Consider the following 18,050-nt stretch of genomic DNA (forward strand, 5'->3'; position numbering starts at 1 on the left):
GCACGGAAAAGCTGCATGGATTGTTTCAGCACCGTTATGGAAAACTCCGCCCACGGTTTGGTAGGATCTGACCTTTGTAACCATGGCCACCGCGACTGCATCGCAACATTCAGCCAGCCCAAGTTGGGGATACCAAGCCCTCCTACCCACTTCGATGAGCACACCTGCTCCCATGCCACTGGACATTGCCCACCATTCGCTTGTGACTTTGCGCACCAGAGAAAGCCCCGACAGATTTTGTTCATGGCCATTATTGTCTTCTGCGATAGGTCGAGCGCCATCATTGCATGCGGCAGGTCGAGCGCCATCATTGCATGGATCGGAATAGCGCACAAGACGGATTGCACCAGGGTTAGACGCCCACTCTTGGGCATGTATGTAGCCTTCCACTTCAGTAACCGTCCTGCAAGCTTGTCCACAAGGCCACAGAGTTGAGTCGCAGTTTGCTTCCGCAAAGTCAGGGGGAGGCCAAGATATTTGCATGGATAGCTCCCAGCAGTACAGCCCATGAGTTGCACCACTCTCTCCATCGTGTCCTCCGAGCAGTGCACAGGTAGCGCGTCACTCTTCGCCAAGTTTACGCGTAGTCCAAAAGCTTCCCCAAACATATGCAGCAATGTCGCACATACTTGCAGGTCCAAGGCGTTTGGCTTGAGGAAGATCATTACATCATCCACGAACATCAAGACACGTTGCTTCATACTCGTTCTTGCCAAAGGTGCCAATGATCCACGCTCTGTAGCAAACTGAAACAAGCTTTGTAGTGGCTCCATCACTAGTAGGAATAGCATTGGTGAAACCGGATCGCCTTGCCGGAGCCCCTTCTTATAGTATATCGGCTTCCCAGGGGTGCCGTTCACCATGATACTTGTGCTTGAATTTGCTAAGATGCCACACACCCATGATATCCATCTATTGCCAAAGCCCATGTGCTTGAGCACTTCCACTAAGAATGGCCGCTGTACCGAATCGAACGCTTCGGATATGTCGATCTTGAGCATGACTGTAGTCTCTCGCAGGGCATGTAGACGTCGTGCCATGCACTGTACAAGCATGAAATTGTCATGGATCGACCTCCCCTTGATGAAAGCGCTCTGGTGGCTGCCCACTAGCCTCGGCAGCTTAGGTGCCAATCTAGCCGAAAGTGTCTTTTCAAATATCTTCACCGCCCCATGCATGATGCTTATAGGGCTGAAGTCTTTGATATCCACAGCTCCACCCATCTTTGGGACCAACGTGATTATAGCCTTGTTTATCGCAAGCAGGCCGCGCATGTCACCTCAAAAGAACGCTTCCATGGCCCTCATAATATCGCCTTTGATGATAGGCCAGCAGACCGCATAGAATCTTCCCGTAAACCCATCCGGGCCGGGCGCCTTGTCTAGTGGCATTCCTTTGAGCACCTTCTCCACCTCCTCCTCTGTAAACTGCTCTTCCAAGTGCGAAAGCTCAAGGGTGGGTAGTCGTAGTGCATCGAGCTGAATGGTGAACTCGCGCGGCACTGTTTCCTCCAACAGCCGAGAGTAGTTGTTGTTCACCGCTTCCCAATCTCCTCTTGGCCCATGGCCACATCAGATCCGTGTTGTAGGGTGGAGATCATGTTTCTCCGCTGCCGGTGGCAAGCCTGCTGGTGGAAGAATGCAGTGCTAGCATCGCCTTCTCGCAGTTGAAGAACTCTAGAGCGCTGATGCGCGATTGTGCGCTCTAGAGAGCATAGGCCCAGGAGCTTGCGCTTGAGTATCTTACGCAGCTCGTGCTCTTGTTTTGAAAGCATCCTCTCGTCCATGGTCTTGTCCAACTGTGCTATAACTTCTAGGGCGATTGAGATTTGGAGTTTGGTGTTGCCAATCCACCTATCGCTCCACTTCTTAAGTTCTTTCGCTGTTGCCCTTAACTTCCTGTCCAGGATGGTATACGGATTGCCGCTTCTCGGGATAGATTCCCATGCTTTGCTCACTACTTGGTGAAAGCCCTCCACCTTGGTCCAAAAGGCCTCGAACTTGAAGCGTCTCCCCATGCCAAGTGCAACCCGTAGATCCAGCAGCAGTGGGCAGTGATCTGACAGTGCCGATCTAAGGGCATTTAGGTTGGATGTCGGGTGCAATTCCTCCCAAGATGTCGTGCAAAACACGCGGTCGATCTTCTCTAGGGTTGGCTGCTCTCTTTCGTTTGACCAGGTGTATCGATGTCCATTTAGGTATGTCTTCTTCAGCTCTAGAGCATTCAGTTTGGCCTCGAATTTTGCCATCATTCTCCTGTTTACCCTATCATTGTTTTTGTCCTCGGGGTCCACCAAGAGATTGAAATCCCCAGCCACCATCCATGGACCTGCATGGAGGTCTCGTATGTCACTGAGCTCCTGCAAGAACATGATCTTCTCATGATCCTCTTGCGGTCCGTAGACCCCTGTGACCCACCAAAGAGCGTCCGAATCCTCCACCGCCCGAACAAGTGCCATGACTGTGCAGTCCGTGTAATGGGGACTGGACAAGGCTACCACCGAGCGATCCCAGGCTAAGATGATTCCACCATGTGTGCCCCTTGCAGGCAAAAAGTAAAAATCCTCAAATTTATTCCCAAGGCAATGCCTCACCACTTTCGGCGTTACAACCTTAAGTTCTGTTTCTTGGAGGCATATGATAGCAGGTTTCACGGCTTCCACTACTTGCGATATTACATTGTGACGTGCTGGGTTATTCAACCCACGCACATTCCACACGAGTAGTTTGAATGGTGTCATATTCATTTTACACTCCTACGACATGAATCCACCAGGAATACCTCAAAGGCCGTCCACCACCCCGTCCCCTTGCGCTGAAAGCGGCAAAGCAGTGGGCTCCCATCCAAACAGGGCAAGGATAGCGCTGATGTGCTCGTCCGACAGTGGCCTGTCGAAGATTTGAACATATGCCTGCAGCGCCGCATCGCTGATGGTTTCCCCTTCATTTGCAAGACAGAGTTTGGTATTGTCGCAGTGGGCTCTTGGTTGATAGGGCACACAGACTATCCCTGATCAAATGGGGCAGAAGTTGTTGCTATCAGAAACAAATCAAATTAGTAGGAAAAATCATGATTAGTGCAAACTTTACGTGGACAAAACAAACACCAAGCCCACCATCCATTAGTCAAATGAAGCTCATAAGGGCATTTACAATGGAAGCATCACCTTCCTAGTGCTTCATCTCTTCCACATAAGTAAAGATGGATGGGGCACTATTTAGTTTGTCAAACACCCAATGCATGGAGCTGCCCCATCAGGCCAATGCATGACATATACATCCTCTTTTCCCTGTACTTCAGGTGAACGTGGATGGCTGGCTCGCCTCATCTCCCTCTCTTTTACCCACTCTCTCTTACTTTTGTCAGCCAAGAGCCTACTTCCTCTGCATGATCCTGTTTTAGTCTGCAGGCTACAGGTTGAGTTGAGCTGGACAATTGCAACTCACGTATAGGGCTGGCGCATCCGTCCACAATGGAGCGTTGGCCATGCCCTAAGATAGCTAGGCCGGATACTATTCTACCTCAGGGGAGGCATATTTGGTTGGGTACACCCCACGATGATCATGTAATTTCTATAAAATAAAGCATGATTATCTTTTCCAAAAAAATCTAAGTCACATGTATGAAGTAAAAAAGAAAATTGCACAAATCTTGATGCAAAATCTCATGAATATAGCATCGACTATTGACCGAGATGTAGCAAGACTATTAGTTCTAATCCCACGATGAAAGGATCACAATCCTATAGGCTGCGACAATGCAGCTGTACGATGGGACGCCGGTAGTCCGGTCCCTAGTCATAGTCTCCTCGCCTACATTGCGCTCGATCTTCTTCCTTCCATCCCACTTCCTTTAGGGCGTGTTAGGTTCACATCTCTGTTTTAGGGCATTTTGCATACTTGTCCCAGTTGGGCCTGGTTGGGCAAATGCAGGCTAAAAACCAACATCTGCATGTAGTTTGGTTGTCTGCATTAGGTTTTCAGCATGAGGGAATCAACTAGTCAGCATGTTGTTTGGTTGCCTGCGTCATTGTTGTTAAACAAACAACACGTTGTTTGGTTGCAAACGGCTAAAGATGTGATCACCTCTTCTCACTAGTGGTGACATTACCACACACACTGAACATTGTTTTGTCCTAGCTAGGAAACAAATGGCAGTTTATCCTAACTACTAGCAAATGCTAGTACAAGTTATTAAGAGCCAACATGGCTGAATAAGGAAAGTTCAACGATGCTAACTAGGTGCAAGTTCATCCTCTTCCTTTTCCTCTTCCTCTGCTGCTGATGTGATGCTTCCTCTTCCGCACTTCTACTACTGCCTCTTTCTTCTTTTTCCTCCTGTTGTTTTGCTTCAAATCCTTGTTTGACCTCTGTTATCCCACATTGCCTGAGCCCACTCCAACCTTTTGTTCTTCCACGCTTCGTTGTCGAATGCCTCCACACCATGGCCGGAGCTGATCACCTCATCAAGAGTCACATCTTCCTCCTCCGACACAAATTCATCAACTCCCCATTGCAGGATCCAGTTGTGAATGACGCAACATGCAAGAACAAGCTTCACCTGGGTAGGGTAAGGTGGAATGGCTTATGATTCAGGCTCTTAAACCTGTTCTTCAGAGCTCCAAAGGCCCACTTGATGAACCACAAGTATAGGGGATATATCGTAGTCCTTTCGATAAGTAAGAGTGTCGAACCCAACAAGGAGCAGAAGGAAATGATAAGCGGTTTTCAGCAAGGTATTCTCTGCAAGCACTAAAACAATAGGTAACAGATAGTTTTGTGATAGGATAATTTGTAACGAGTAACAAGTAACAAAAGTAAATAAAGTGCAGCAAGGTGTCCCAATCCTTTTTGTAGCAAAGGACAAGCCTGGAAAAACTCTTATATGATGTAAAGTGCTCCCGAGGACACATGGGAATATCGTCAAGCTAGGTTTCATCACGTTCATATGATTCGCGTTCGGTACTTTGATAATTTGGTATGTGGGTGGACCGGTGCTTGGGTACCGTCCTTACTTGGACAAGCATCCCACTTATGATTAACCTCTATTGCAAGCATCCGCAACTACAACAAAAGTATTAAGGTAAACCTAACCATAGCATGAAACATATGGATCCAAATCAGCCCCTTACGAAGCAACACATAAACTAGGGTTTAAGCTTCTGTCACTCTAGCAACCCATCATCTACTTATTACTTCCCAATGCCTTCCTCTAGGCCCAAATAATGGTGAAGTGTCATGTAGTCGACGTTCACATAACACCACTAGAGGATAGACAACATACATCTCATCAAAATATCGAACGAATACCAAATTCACATGACTACTAATAGCAAGACTTCTCCCATGTCCTCAGGAACTAACGTAACTACTCACAAAGCATATTCATGTTCATAATCAGAGGGATATTAATATGCATATAGGATCTGAACATATGATCTTCCACCAAATAAACCAACTAGCATCAACTACAAGGAGTAATTAACACTACTAGCAACCCACAGGTACCAATCCCAGACTTGGAGACAAGAATTGGATACAAGAGATGAACTAGGGTTTTGAGAGGAGATGGTGCTGGTGAAGATGTCGATGGAGATTGCCCTCTCCCGATGAGAGGAGCATTGGTGATGACGATGGCGATGATTTCCCCCTCCCGGAGGGAAGTTTCCCCGGCAGAACAGCTCCGCCAGAGCCCTAGATTGGTTCCGCCAAGGTTCCGCCTCGTGGCGGCGGAGTCCCATCCGAGAAGATGGATTATGATTTTTTCCTCATCGAAAGACTCCATATAGCAGAAGATGGCCATCGGAGGGCCACCAGGGGGCCCACGAGGTAGGGGGGCGCGCCCAGGGGGGTAGGGCGTGCCCCCACCCTCGTGGGCAGGGTGTGGCCCCCCTGGTGAACTTCTTGCGCTCAATATTTTTCATATATTCTGAAAACGTCTTCCGTGAAGTTTCAGGACTTTTGGAGCTGTGGAGAATAGGTCTCTAATATTTGCTCCTTTTCCAGCCCAGAATCCCAGTTGCCGACATTCTCCCTCTTTATGTAAACCTTGTAAAATAAGAGAGAATATGCGTAAGTATTGTGACATAATGTGTAATAACAGCCCATAATGCAATAAATATCAATATAAAAGCATGATGCAAAATGGATGTATCAACTCCCCCAAGCTTAGACCTCGCTTGTCCTCAAGCGAAAGCCGAAATCGAAAAATATGTCCACATGTTTAGAGATAGAGGTGTCGATAAAAATAAAATACGGACATGAGAGCATCATGATCATTCTTAGAACAGCAACTTATATAATTCTTGTCATATGATCTCTTATGCTAGAGTAACAATTCAATCACAATTTCAAGTATGAATCATAAACTTCATTGAAAACTAACAAATTATAATCTCAGTCATTGGGGCAATTGCAATTTATCATAACATAGGAAAGAGTCAATATAAGAGCTTTTCAGGAAGTCCACATACTCAACTATCATATAGTCTTTCACAATTGCTAACACTCACGCAATACTTATGGGTATGGAGTTTTAATCGGACACAGAGAAAGATGGGGGCTTATAGTTTTGCCTCCCAACGTTTTACCTCAAGGGTAATGTCAACAATAATAGTTCATGAAAACTCACATCCAATTAGCCATATATACCAGGATCTTTCCAACATGTTGTGCTTGCCAAAAGATAAAATGTAAAAAGGAAGGGTGAAGATCACCATGACTCTTATGTAAGGTAGGAGATAAAGATAAAAGATATGCCCTTCGCAGAGGGAAGCAGAGGTTGTCATGCGCTTTTATGGCGGGATGCACAAAATCTTAATGCGAAAGAACGTCACTTTATATTGCCACTTGTGATATGGACCTTTATTATGTAGTCTATCGCTTTTATTTCTTCCATATCACACGATCGTATAAAGCTTATTTTCTCCCACACTAATAAGTCATACATATTTAGAGAGCAATTTTTATTGCTTGCACTGATGACAACTTACTTGGAGGATCTTACTCAATCCATAGGTAGGTATGGTGGACTCTCATGGCGAAACTGGGTTTAGGGATATTTGGAAGCACAAGTAGTATCTCTACTTGGTGCAAAGAATTTGGCTAGCATGAGGGGGAAAGGCAAGCTCAATCATGTTGGATGATCCAAGACAATATAATTTATCTCAGATGTAAGAAAACATAACCCATTATGTTGTCTTCCTTGTCCAACGTCAACCCTTTAGCATGTCATATTTTAATGAGTGCTCACAATCATAAAAGATGTCCAAGATAGTATATTTATATGTGAAGACCTCTCTTTGTTTATTACTTCCTATTAATTGCAACGATGACCAAAACTATGTTTGTCAACTCTCAACAACTTTTATTCATCATGCTTTTTATATGTGAACTCATTACTCTCCATAAGATCCATATGATCTCTTTGTTTCTTTTTATTCTTTCTCTTTTCTTTTATTCACTCAAGATCATGGCAAAATAATCAAGCCCTTGACTCAACACTAATCTTTATTATATATAGCTCACGGACTCGATTACATAGAAGGATCATAAAAAAAAACTCACAACTAGATCATACTAAAAGCTTTATACTACTAGATCAAGATATTACCAAAAGGATCGAACTAAGAAAAACGGTAAAGATAAAAGTGATGATGATACGATACCGGGGCACTCCCCCAAGCTTGGCAGTTGCCAAGGGGAGTGCCATACCCATGTGATTATGTCTCTCTTTTCGGGGATGGTGATGTGATATTCTTGGCGATGATGCCCCTCAGGATACGATTCTCCTCCTCGAGCTTATTGACTTGTTGCTTGAGTTCCATTATTTCCTTTCGAAATTTTCCTGTAACAGACAAAGCTCCCTGCACCCAAGGGTGCTTCATAGCTGCGGGAGAACCAGTGACACTCTTTTTCGTATTCTCATAAGAAAGAAATCTAACATTGGAAGGGATAACCGAGTTTGGAATAGCCGAGCTCTGCAGTTCCCCTATTGTGAATCCAGCTCAGAAGCGGGAAGTGACTTCTTGATCCTCCTCCATGGCATCTATCCTCTTCAAATCAGCCTCCATCTCTTCCTCCGTTGCTGGCCCAAAGTGGTCAACATTGTTGTTTGTCATTGATCTCGGTGCCGGATGAGACACCCGGCTCTCCCCGATTGACTCTTGCGAAGACATCTTGCTCTAATCTGCAGCAGCAACAACTCGAAACACAAACAGAGGATAATTGCGTGATATGGGAGTCAAAACCTCCGGGAGATTATATAATGAATTTTTACCGACCAAAATACGTGTCGTGTAAGAAAACGGAGTCCGGAGAGCACACGAGGTGCCCACGAGGTAGGGGGGGCGCGCCCTCCACCCTCGTGGAGCCCTCGTGTCCTTCCCGAACCGCTTCTTATTTTTCTATTTTTCTAAATATTCCAAAACGGAGAAATATTGCCATTAGAACTGTTTTGGACTCGGTTTACTTACCATACCACATACCTATTCCTTTTCGGAGTCTAAAACGTTCCAGAAAGTGTCCCTTATGTATTCCTCCGAGGTTACGGTTTCAATAACATTCGTTTCCGCATTTATAGGATTACCTGAGATATAATGTTTAATTCTTTGACCGTTCACCACCTTCGGATTTGTGCCTTCGAAGTTGTTGATTTTTATGGCACCTGTCGTGGAATTGTCACGGTAGATGTCCTAATGTAAGGACTTAGTCGCGAGGCCAACGCATCTATGTGGTAGCTTGAAGGGGTTGAGCGGAATCGAGAGACGCAACACGCAAGACGAGGATTTAGACAGCTTCGGGCCCCGGGAAACATCATCCGGTAATAACCCTACATGCTGTTTGTGGCTAGGTCTCATTATGATCATGAGGAAGTCGCCGGTAAGCCGGCTCTCCTCTTTGTGTCTAGCCCTAGATATTGTTTCTTGTTGCCTGCCCTCTTTTGGGGAGCCCTGCCCCTCCTTATATAAGTTAGAGGGGCGGGTTACATGTGGAGTCCAAATAGGGTTAGGACTAGCCTATCTTCTACTACAAGCCGGATACAAGTCCGGTTCTTGATTCCTTGTAAGGGAGATATTCCTCACGCCTTTACTCTTAAGACGGCCTACCATAACGTAAGCCGGCCTTCTGGGCCTTGAGCCTCCTGGGCCCCCGGGTCTTGTCGCTCCTCTGATCCGCTTGCCAGGTCACCATAAGTTGCCGGGATCGGGCGGGTCACTTAGTGTGTCGTCCAGTCAAGGCGGGTCATTAGTGAGTCACCAAGTCCGGCTGGGTTATACATCCAGCCGGGTCATACCGCGGGGTATATCCCCGACATTAGCCCCCAAGTTTAATTTGGATTTATCCATGTTAAACTGATCTGCAACATAAACACAAGAACAACTTTGACAGGTTGTGTTCCGGGTTAAACATTTTTTGTAAGCTGGCACTTGATCATCCTTAAGTCCTTGCCATCTCCTTCTTGATATGTATCCATAATCTCATAGCAAGCAGATATGTTCAAATTTTGCCAATGCAAAAAATCCAGATACTTCCTTTGAACAATCTGGCTCAACAGGCTAGCTTCAGAGTCAATTTGCTGACATTGGTCTCTTGTTGAGAAATATTGTAAGAGATAATCCACTTGAGTCGGCTTTCAATGCTCTGAGTTGACAAAAATATTGGTCTTCAAATATTCAACTTATATTCAGCCGGCTTGAATATATAAAACTTGCCGGGTTATGATTACCAAAATTGCCGGGTTATAAATAGATGATGCTGAGTCATAATTGTCGCCGACGCCGGTTTATGATTTTTGCAGACACCGGGTCAATCTGATTTACTCAAACTGAGAATTTGAAGATATTTCTCCCTTATATCCATATTACCTGTAGCCCCCAAGGGCCGGTTTAATCAGCATGAATAAGCCGGGACTTATCACCATGGCTTTAAATAAAATCCAGCTATGTAGCCCCCATGAGTCGGCTATAGTCATAGTAGTGTAGCCGGGTCATCCTAGAATTGTCTTCAGCAAAGAGCAATATGCATTAGCCCCCAATTGTCGGGTCATTATGTAATAATGAGCAGGGACTTTGTAAATATGATGATGTAAATTTGAACAGTAACGTGTAGCCCCCAAGGGCCGGCTTAGTAAGATAATACTGAGCTGGGACTTTTCATTGAAAATAATATCATATGATGTAACCCCCATCCTGGGGCTTGAACCCACATCCACAAGGTTAAGAGCTTTGTGCTTTACCAACTGAGCAGTGGATCCTTCAATATATAATGGAATAAGGCTTGTGTATCTTGAATTTTAACATGAGCAATTGGTAGCCCCCAAGGGCCGGCTCATTACAATGAGATGAGTCGGGTCTTCAATAAGGCCAATAAAAATGACTTTGCATTAGCCCCCAAGTGTCATGGTGCATTCTTGCAGCGACATGAGACTTGCATATTTGATGTAACCTCAACTTGAATAATGTAGCCCCCAAGTGCCGGGTCGTAAGCCTGCAGCGACTCGGGACTATTTCCTCCATCGTAAAATAAATCATGCCCATTGATAATAGCTGTTGCGCTAAAGCGACTTTGAAAACCTCAATCATAATACTGGTTATTGATAATCATAATAGAAATCCAGCCAAGTTGGCTATTCAAGATTTGAATAACCCGGTTTGAAAACCTCAATCATTCAATATCATAACGAAAATCCAGCCAAGTTTGGCTATTTAAAGATTTCAAATACCTTATCTGTTGACAAGTAAATCCGGAGTTTAAATACCCGGCGGCTCTTGGCTGATGGCGATTCAATACACCTTCATTGTAAACTGGAATTTTTATGACCCGGCGGCTTATAGCCTTTTGAGAAAAATCCAGAACGGATAATCATTTTGAAGTATCAACTTTGGTAATGAGCTTGAACTTAATCATTTATAAGTCATATTTCTGCAAATCCTGCAGAGAGTTTAAACAACATATGCCCTGACGACTTAGCGTCAAAACCAGGGCGGGTCATAATATCTCACATATAACCACTGTGATACTGAATTTGTACTGCCGGCTTATGATACCTGTGCAGTAAGGGTGATAACCCAATCCTTAGAAGCCAATGCTTCCCCACAAATGATGATTGCCATAAACTGGCGACGTATAGTAAAAAATCAAGCCGGGTTAAGTATAAAACACTTATATATATTTGAGATATAATCCCAAAAAGGTCTCAAGTTAAGTAATTGTGGCTGCAATAAACTTTACCAGAGACAGAATAAAACTTTTTGAGGTTTCTGATTCGGATACGATCAGTAAACTGTTCCAAAGGGGTTAAGCTAAGATTCGAATACGATCATATAGCCCCCAGTGGCTTTGGCGATGCCGCTCAAGAGGGTATCGACAGCTATGTTCTCTTTGGTTCAAATACGACCTATGTTTGAACAGGAAGCCCCCAAATGACCTTGAGAGTTGTTTAACGATGCTGATTCGAATACAATCCATGTCGGACCCAAAGGGGTTGAGCTATGATTCGGATACGATCAAGAAGCCCCCTAGTGGGTTTGGTAGTATGCCAATCAAAAGGGTTTTGACAGCTATGTTCTCTTTGGTTCGAATACGACCTATGTTTGAACAGGAAGCCCCCAAGTGACCATATAAATTTTGGCATTGCGCCAATCAAGAGGGTACTGATAGCTATGCTCGATGAGCAAGAAGCCCCCAAGTGATCATAACAAAATAAGCTGTAAGGCAGGATACCTATGTTTTGAACCGTGCATCATGGCAGCAAGTTCTCTTTGGTAACCATTAATTTGTCCGAGAATTCAAACTTGCAAGAGATTAATTCTTTTTGAACCGGAAATTCTTAAACCGGATATTGAGAACCTCAAAGCTTTGTAAGGGACCAATTTACCTTGAGCCGGATGTTGAACCGGTTTTGAGAGTTTCAAAGCTTTGCGGGAGAGAGATGTCTCTTGAGCTGTATTTTAAACCGGAATCTTCATTTTGAGCCGGAAATTTTCTGACGACCTTTAAATATTCGCCAATAAACAGTAGCCTCTAGGGCCTGGTTACCTTCCCTTCAATGACCCAGAGTTTTTGAATTCATTGAAACCGGCTAATTTTGCCGAGCCATACCATTGTAGCCCCCGAGTCTCAAGATGACTCGAAGAGTTGGCTTGAGATTCTCCATATTTGACCATAGCAGAAGGTGTATATCATTAGCGTTGATAACACGATGTGAATCCACAAAAGGTTGAGGTGACCGCGGCGGGTTATAAATGATCCCGTATGAGCCGTGTCAGCAACTCGGTCAATGGTTCCTTCCAACTGGTTGTTTGAAGCTTATCCAAACTATAGTGGCGGTGATTTGTGCGCCTGCCCATTGAGCCATCCAGTGCAGACGGCGGTTGATAATATATGATAATTTGCCTCCAATTTGTTGGAAGAGAAAACCGGGCTTCCCAAGCAGTGACTTGCTCATACTCAATAAACAGCTCATGTAGACAGGTGCGGCCTGTGTGTTGATGTAGACCAGGCCACGAGAGACGGACGGTAAAGATGACCACAATATTAGAGGCAGCTCGGACAGATGAGTCGACCGCGGCATTGTAAGCCGGCGCGGCCGAGCGAGTTAATTCGCAGGGACGGTCCCGGTGGGTTGAAGTAGTCCGGGCTGCAAGGGCGGCTTGCACATATATTCATCGAGCTTGATGGCATGGTAAGATACTAGTGCCTTATAATGGTGGCGCGAGTTATTCATCAATGACACAGCCATAACTTTTGCAGTGAATAATTGTCCTATATAAACAATATTGCAGAACAAGGCAAAGATAAACTGCTCTTTGACAAAATAATATGTGCTAATAAAATATATTTTAGATGGATATCACCTGATTGTGTTTAGGCCGAAAATAATCCGCCATGAAGTTGATGATCACCGGATGAAGCTGAAATCAATCACGGTTGAACCGGCTGCAGTGTGGTAATCCGGTATGGACGGGTGAGTCGGCCGTGACATTTGTAAGCCGGTGCGGACGGAGAGAATCGGCCACGGCGTTGTAAGCCGGTGCCGACGAGAAAGTCGGCCGTATGTTGATGTAGACCGGACTATGGGGACAGCGGCTTGCACGTGTCCATTGAGCAGTGACACGGTCGAATGCTAGTGTAAACTCATACTAGCGCACTCCGTAACCGTGATACAATACCACCTTTTGTAATGGATAAGTATCCTGCATGTCAAAATAAATCAAAGCAATTGTTCTTTTGACAAAAATAATATGTGCTAATACAAAACAGACGTTGGATGGGTATCACCTGATGCTTGTGAACGAGAGAGGATCTCGTGGTGTCTCCATAAACAGTGAGCCCTTGTCCTGTTTACCCAGACAAAAGATGACCGATGTGTACGTCCGCCCGACTGTCCCTTGAATGCATCAAAACAAGCTCGAGTCCAAAGAATAGGTTGATCCAGATCGGGCAAGAACTCCATAACGCCAGGGCTCAGTTCGGCTCCGCGATACTGGGGCAGCAGGACGGACGGCGGCGACACAAGTGAGCCGGGCGGATGTAGGAGTTACACCGGCGGCTCATAGCAGAAGCAAGGCCGCGGGAACAGCAGCTCGTTGCAGCGCCGGCGGTTTTTTGGAAGCGTGATCTTGCGACAGCTGAGGCGCGAATCGGCGGAAATGGAGGCGCAGCAGGTCAACAGAGCAGCTCCAAGGCGGGCCGGTTCTCCCGCAGCAGAACACGTCGATGGACGAGGCCCTGGTCAATCTTAGAAGAGCCCGGACACACGGACGCAGCGACCGGCGGCAGGTCGGAGCCCGCGGGCGAGCGTCAGAGCGGAGCAGACCCGGCAGGGTAGTTCAGATGAGCCCGCAAGATGCCAGTGAGGGCGTCTCGGACTCGGGCGTGAGCCGGGCGGATGTTCAGACGGCCGCAACACTGGAAGCCAGCAGCGGTGACTTTCGGCGGCACTACAGCAGAGTCGGTGACAATAAAGTTGCGGTCACGCAGCCTGAAGGCAACTGACAGTTCAGCCAAGACGGCGGCTCGGCGGTGAGGGAGGAGACTGACGAGGAGATTCCCCGCAGCTTAGAGACCTGAAAGGCGGCGACCGGCAGAGGTGGCTCGGCCACCGGGGCGCACTGGCGGAGACCGGCGACTCGATCCGAGTTTCGGCGCAGGGGCGGCTCAGAAGCGAGACCACAGCGGCGGAGACCGGATCCAACTCACCTCCACGTCCTTGTCCTGTTCGTCCTTGGTTTGACCATCCACGTCGTCTCTTTCCGTGGATTAGTAGTACTAGCACAACCTCTGCTAATGGATCTTTCCGTGGACTTTTCCTTTGACGTTTTCAAACTCCACACAACCTCTGCTAATGGATCTACTGTTGGGTTTCGTAGTAATTTCAAAAAAATTCCTACGCACACGCAAGATCATGTGATGCATAGCAACGAGAGGGGAGAGTGTTGTCTACGTACCCAACGTAGACCGACTGCGGAAGCGCTGACACAACGTAGAGGAAGTAGTCATACGTCTTCACGATCCAACCAATCAAGCACCGAAACTACGGCACCTCCGAGTTCGAGCACACGTTCAGCTCGATGACGATCCCCGGACTCCGATCCAGCAAAGTGTCGGGGAAGAGTTCCGTCAGCACGACAGCGTGGTGACGATCTTGATGTACTACAGCAGCAGGGCTTCGCCTAAACTCCGCTACAGTATTATCGAGGACTATGGTGGCTGGGGGCACCGCACACGGCTAAGGAATAGATCACGTGGATCAACTTGTGTGTTTCTGGGGTGCCTCTGCCTCAGTATATAAAGGATCCAAGGGGGAGGGGGGCGCCGGCCAGGAGGAGGGCGCAGGAGGAGGCCTACTCCTTCCGGGAGTAGGACTCCCCCCCCCAATCCTAGTTGGACTAGGATTCCCCGAGGGGGAAAGAGGGAGAGGGGGGCCGGCCACCTTCTCCTAGTCCTAATAGGACTAGGGGAGGGGGGAGGTGCGCAGCCACCTTGGGCTGCCCCTTTCTCCTTTCCACTAAAGCCCACTAAGGCCCATATGGTTCCCGGGGGGTTCCGGTAACCTCCCGGTACTCTGGTAAAATCCCGATTTCACCCGGAACACTTCCGATATCCAAACATAGGCTTCCAATATATCAATCTTTATGTCTCGACCATTTCGAGACTCCTCATCATGTCCGTGATCACATCCGGGACTCCGAACTAACTTCGGTACATCAAAATGCATAAACTCATAATATAACTGTCATCGTAACCTTAAGCGTGCGGACCCTACGGGTTCGAGAACAATGTAGACATGACCGAGACACGTCTTCGGTCAATAACCAATAGCGGGACCTCGATGCCCATATTGGCTCCTACATATTCTACGAAGATCTTTATCGGTCAGACCGCATAACAACATACGTTGTCCCCTTTGTCATCGGTATGTTACTTGCCCGAGATTCGATCGTCGGTATTCCAGTACCTAGTTCAATCTCGTTACCGGCAAGTTTCTTTACTCGTTCTGTAATACATCCCGTAACTAAATCATTTAGTTGGAATGCTTGCAAGGCTTAAGTGATGTGCATTACCGAGAGGGCCCAGAGATACCTCTCCGACAATCGGAGTGACAAAACCTAATCTCGAAATACGCCAACCCAACATCTACCTTTGGAGACACCTGTAATGCTCCTTTATAATCACCCAGTTACGTTGTGACGTTTGGTAGCACCCAAAGTGTTCCTCCGGCAAACAGGAGTTGCATAATCTCATAGTTATAGGAACATGTATAAGTCATGAAGAAAGCAATAGCAACATACTAAACGATCGGGTGCTAAGCTAATGGAATGGGTCATGTCAATCAGATCATTCAACTAATGATGTGACCTCGTTAATCAAATAACAACACTTTGTTCATGGTTAGGAAACATAACCATCTTTGATTAACGAGCTAGTCAAGTAGAGGCATACTAGTGACACTCTGTTTGTCTATGTATTCACACATGTATTATGTTTCCGGTTAATACAATTCTAGCATGAATAATAAACATTTATCATGATACAAGGAAATAAATAATAACTTTATTATTGCCTCTAGGGCATATTTCCTTCATCTACAGGGTGGATGTAATATTGTAATAGAAAATAAATCTTTTATTTATTCCTCCTGGCACGTTGAAATTGATGAGGACAACCAGGGGCGGCCAGCGCCGCGCGCATCCGTCGAGCGGCGACTTGTAATCGACCACTTAGGCTGCCTTCGACCTGTTAATATGAACCGGACATAGGGACAGCGGGCTGTGCGTTCGTCCCCGGGTAGTGGTACTTGTAATTGATTTTCAGGCCTGGATCTCCACACCTCGGAGTAGTAGCGGTGGATTTGGATTTGATCTTTGGTGAACAACAGCTGATGTAGACGTCAAAAGCAGCCGCAATCGGACTCGACCGTAGAAATCAAGGCGGCGGTTTCAACGGAATATTGCAATATAGTATGTTTAATCCGACAGAAACTTTTGTCGGTCTCGACCACAATGAACTCTACGTGACCTGTGTTGTCGCCCGAGCTTTTTCCAATTTTTGAGCGACGAACTTCAGAGTTGATGTAGATCCTCCGTACCGTCTTTTCGTCATCTGGTTGTTTGCAAGATTCTTGATCCCTGAGAGAGATCCCTCCAAGAACTCAACACCACCGTGCGCCAGCCCCACGGTGGGCGCCAACTGTCGTGGAATTGTCACGGCAGATGTCCTAATGTAAGGACTTAGTCGCGAGGCCAACGCATCTATGTGGTAGCTTGAAGGGGTTGAGCGGAATCAAGAGACTCAACACGCAAGACGAGGATTTAGACAGCTTCGGGCCCCGGGAAACATCATCCGGTAATAACCCTACATGCTGTTTGTGGCTAGGTCTCATTATGATCATGAGGAAGTCGCCGGTAAGCCGGCTCTCCTCTTTGTGTCTAGCCCTAGATATTGTTTCTTGTTGCCTGCCCTCTTTTGGGGAGCCCTGCCCCTCCTTATATAAGCTAGAGGGGCAGGTTACATGTGGAGTCCAAATAGGATTAGGACTAGCCTATCTTCTACTACAAGCCGGATACAAGTCCGGTTATTGATTCCTTGTAAGGGAGATATTCCTCACGCCTTTCCTCTTAAGTCGGCCTACCATAACGTAAGCCGGCCTTCTGGGCCTTGAGCCTCCTAGGCCCCCGAGTCTTGTCGCTCCTCTGATCCGCTTGCCAGGTCACCATAAGTCGCCGGGATCGGGCGGGTCACTTAGTGTGTCGTCCAGTCAGGGCGGGTCATTAGTGAGTCACCAAGTCCGGCTGGGTTATACATCCAGCCGGGTCATACCGCGGGGTATATCCCCGACAGCACTAGAATGATAGACCTCCTCGATAACGTAAGGACCTTCCCATTTAGAGAGAAGTTTTCCTGCAAAAAATCTTAAACGAGAGTTGTATAATAACACATAATCACCTACATTAAACTCATGCTTTTGTATTCTTTTGTCATGCCATCTTTTAACTTTTTCTTTAAATAATTTGGCATTCTCATAGGCCTGGGTTCTCCATTCATCAAGTGAGCTAATGTCAAATAACCTCTTCTCACCGACAAGTTTGAAATCGTAATTGAGCTCTTTAATAGCCCAATAAGCCTTATGTTCTAGTTCGAGAGGTAAGTGACATGCTTTTCCATAAACCATTTTATACGGAGACATACCCATAGGATTTTTATATGCAGTTCTATAGGCCCATAGTGCATCATCAAGTTTCTTGGACCAATTCTTTCTAGATCTATTAACAGTCTTTTGCAAAATTACTTTAAGTTCTCTATTACTCAATTCTACTTGACCACTAGACTGTGGGTGATAAGGAGATGCAATTCTATGATTAACATCATACTTAGCAAGCATTTTACAGAAAGCACCATGAATAAAATGTGAACCACCATCAGTCATTAAATATCTAGGGACTCCGAACCTCGGATAAATAACTTCCTTAAGCATTTTAATAGAGGTGTTATGATCAACACTACTAGTTGGAATAGCTTCTACCCACTTAGTAACGTAATCAACAACAA

The 18,050-nt window shown here is 46.1% G+C and overlaps 1 protein-coding gene across 1 annotated transcript; it reads right to left on the bottom strand.

Annotated features, from left to right (window-relative positions):
* Nucleotides 1-1,534: 1,534 nt before the first annotated feature.
* On the bottom strand, nt 1,535-2,458 carry LOC147976452 (uncharacterized). The gene has a single exon (XM_087520864.1). The coding sequence runs from the start codon at nt 2,456-2,458 to the stop codon at nt 1,535-1,537; it is 924 nt and encodes a 307-aa protein (XP_087376990.1).
* Nucleotides 2,459-18,050: the final 15,592 nt, after the last annotated feature.

Source organism: Triticum urartu, chromosome 4A (genome assembly GCF_056163025.1).
Source record: "Triticum urartu cultivar PI428250 chromosome 4A, HENAU_Tu73, whole genome shotgun sequence".
Taxonomy (NCBI): domain Eukaryota; kingdom Viridiplantae; phylum Streptophyta; class Magnoliopsida; order Poales; family Poaceae; genus Triticum; species Triticum urartu.

Excerpts from the sequence above, each read along its gene's own strand:
- LOC147976452 (XM_087520864.1), bottom strand. The coding sequence starts at position 2,458 with ATGGCACTTGTTCGGGCGGTGGAGGATTCGGACGCTCTTTGGTGGGTC.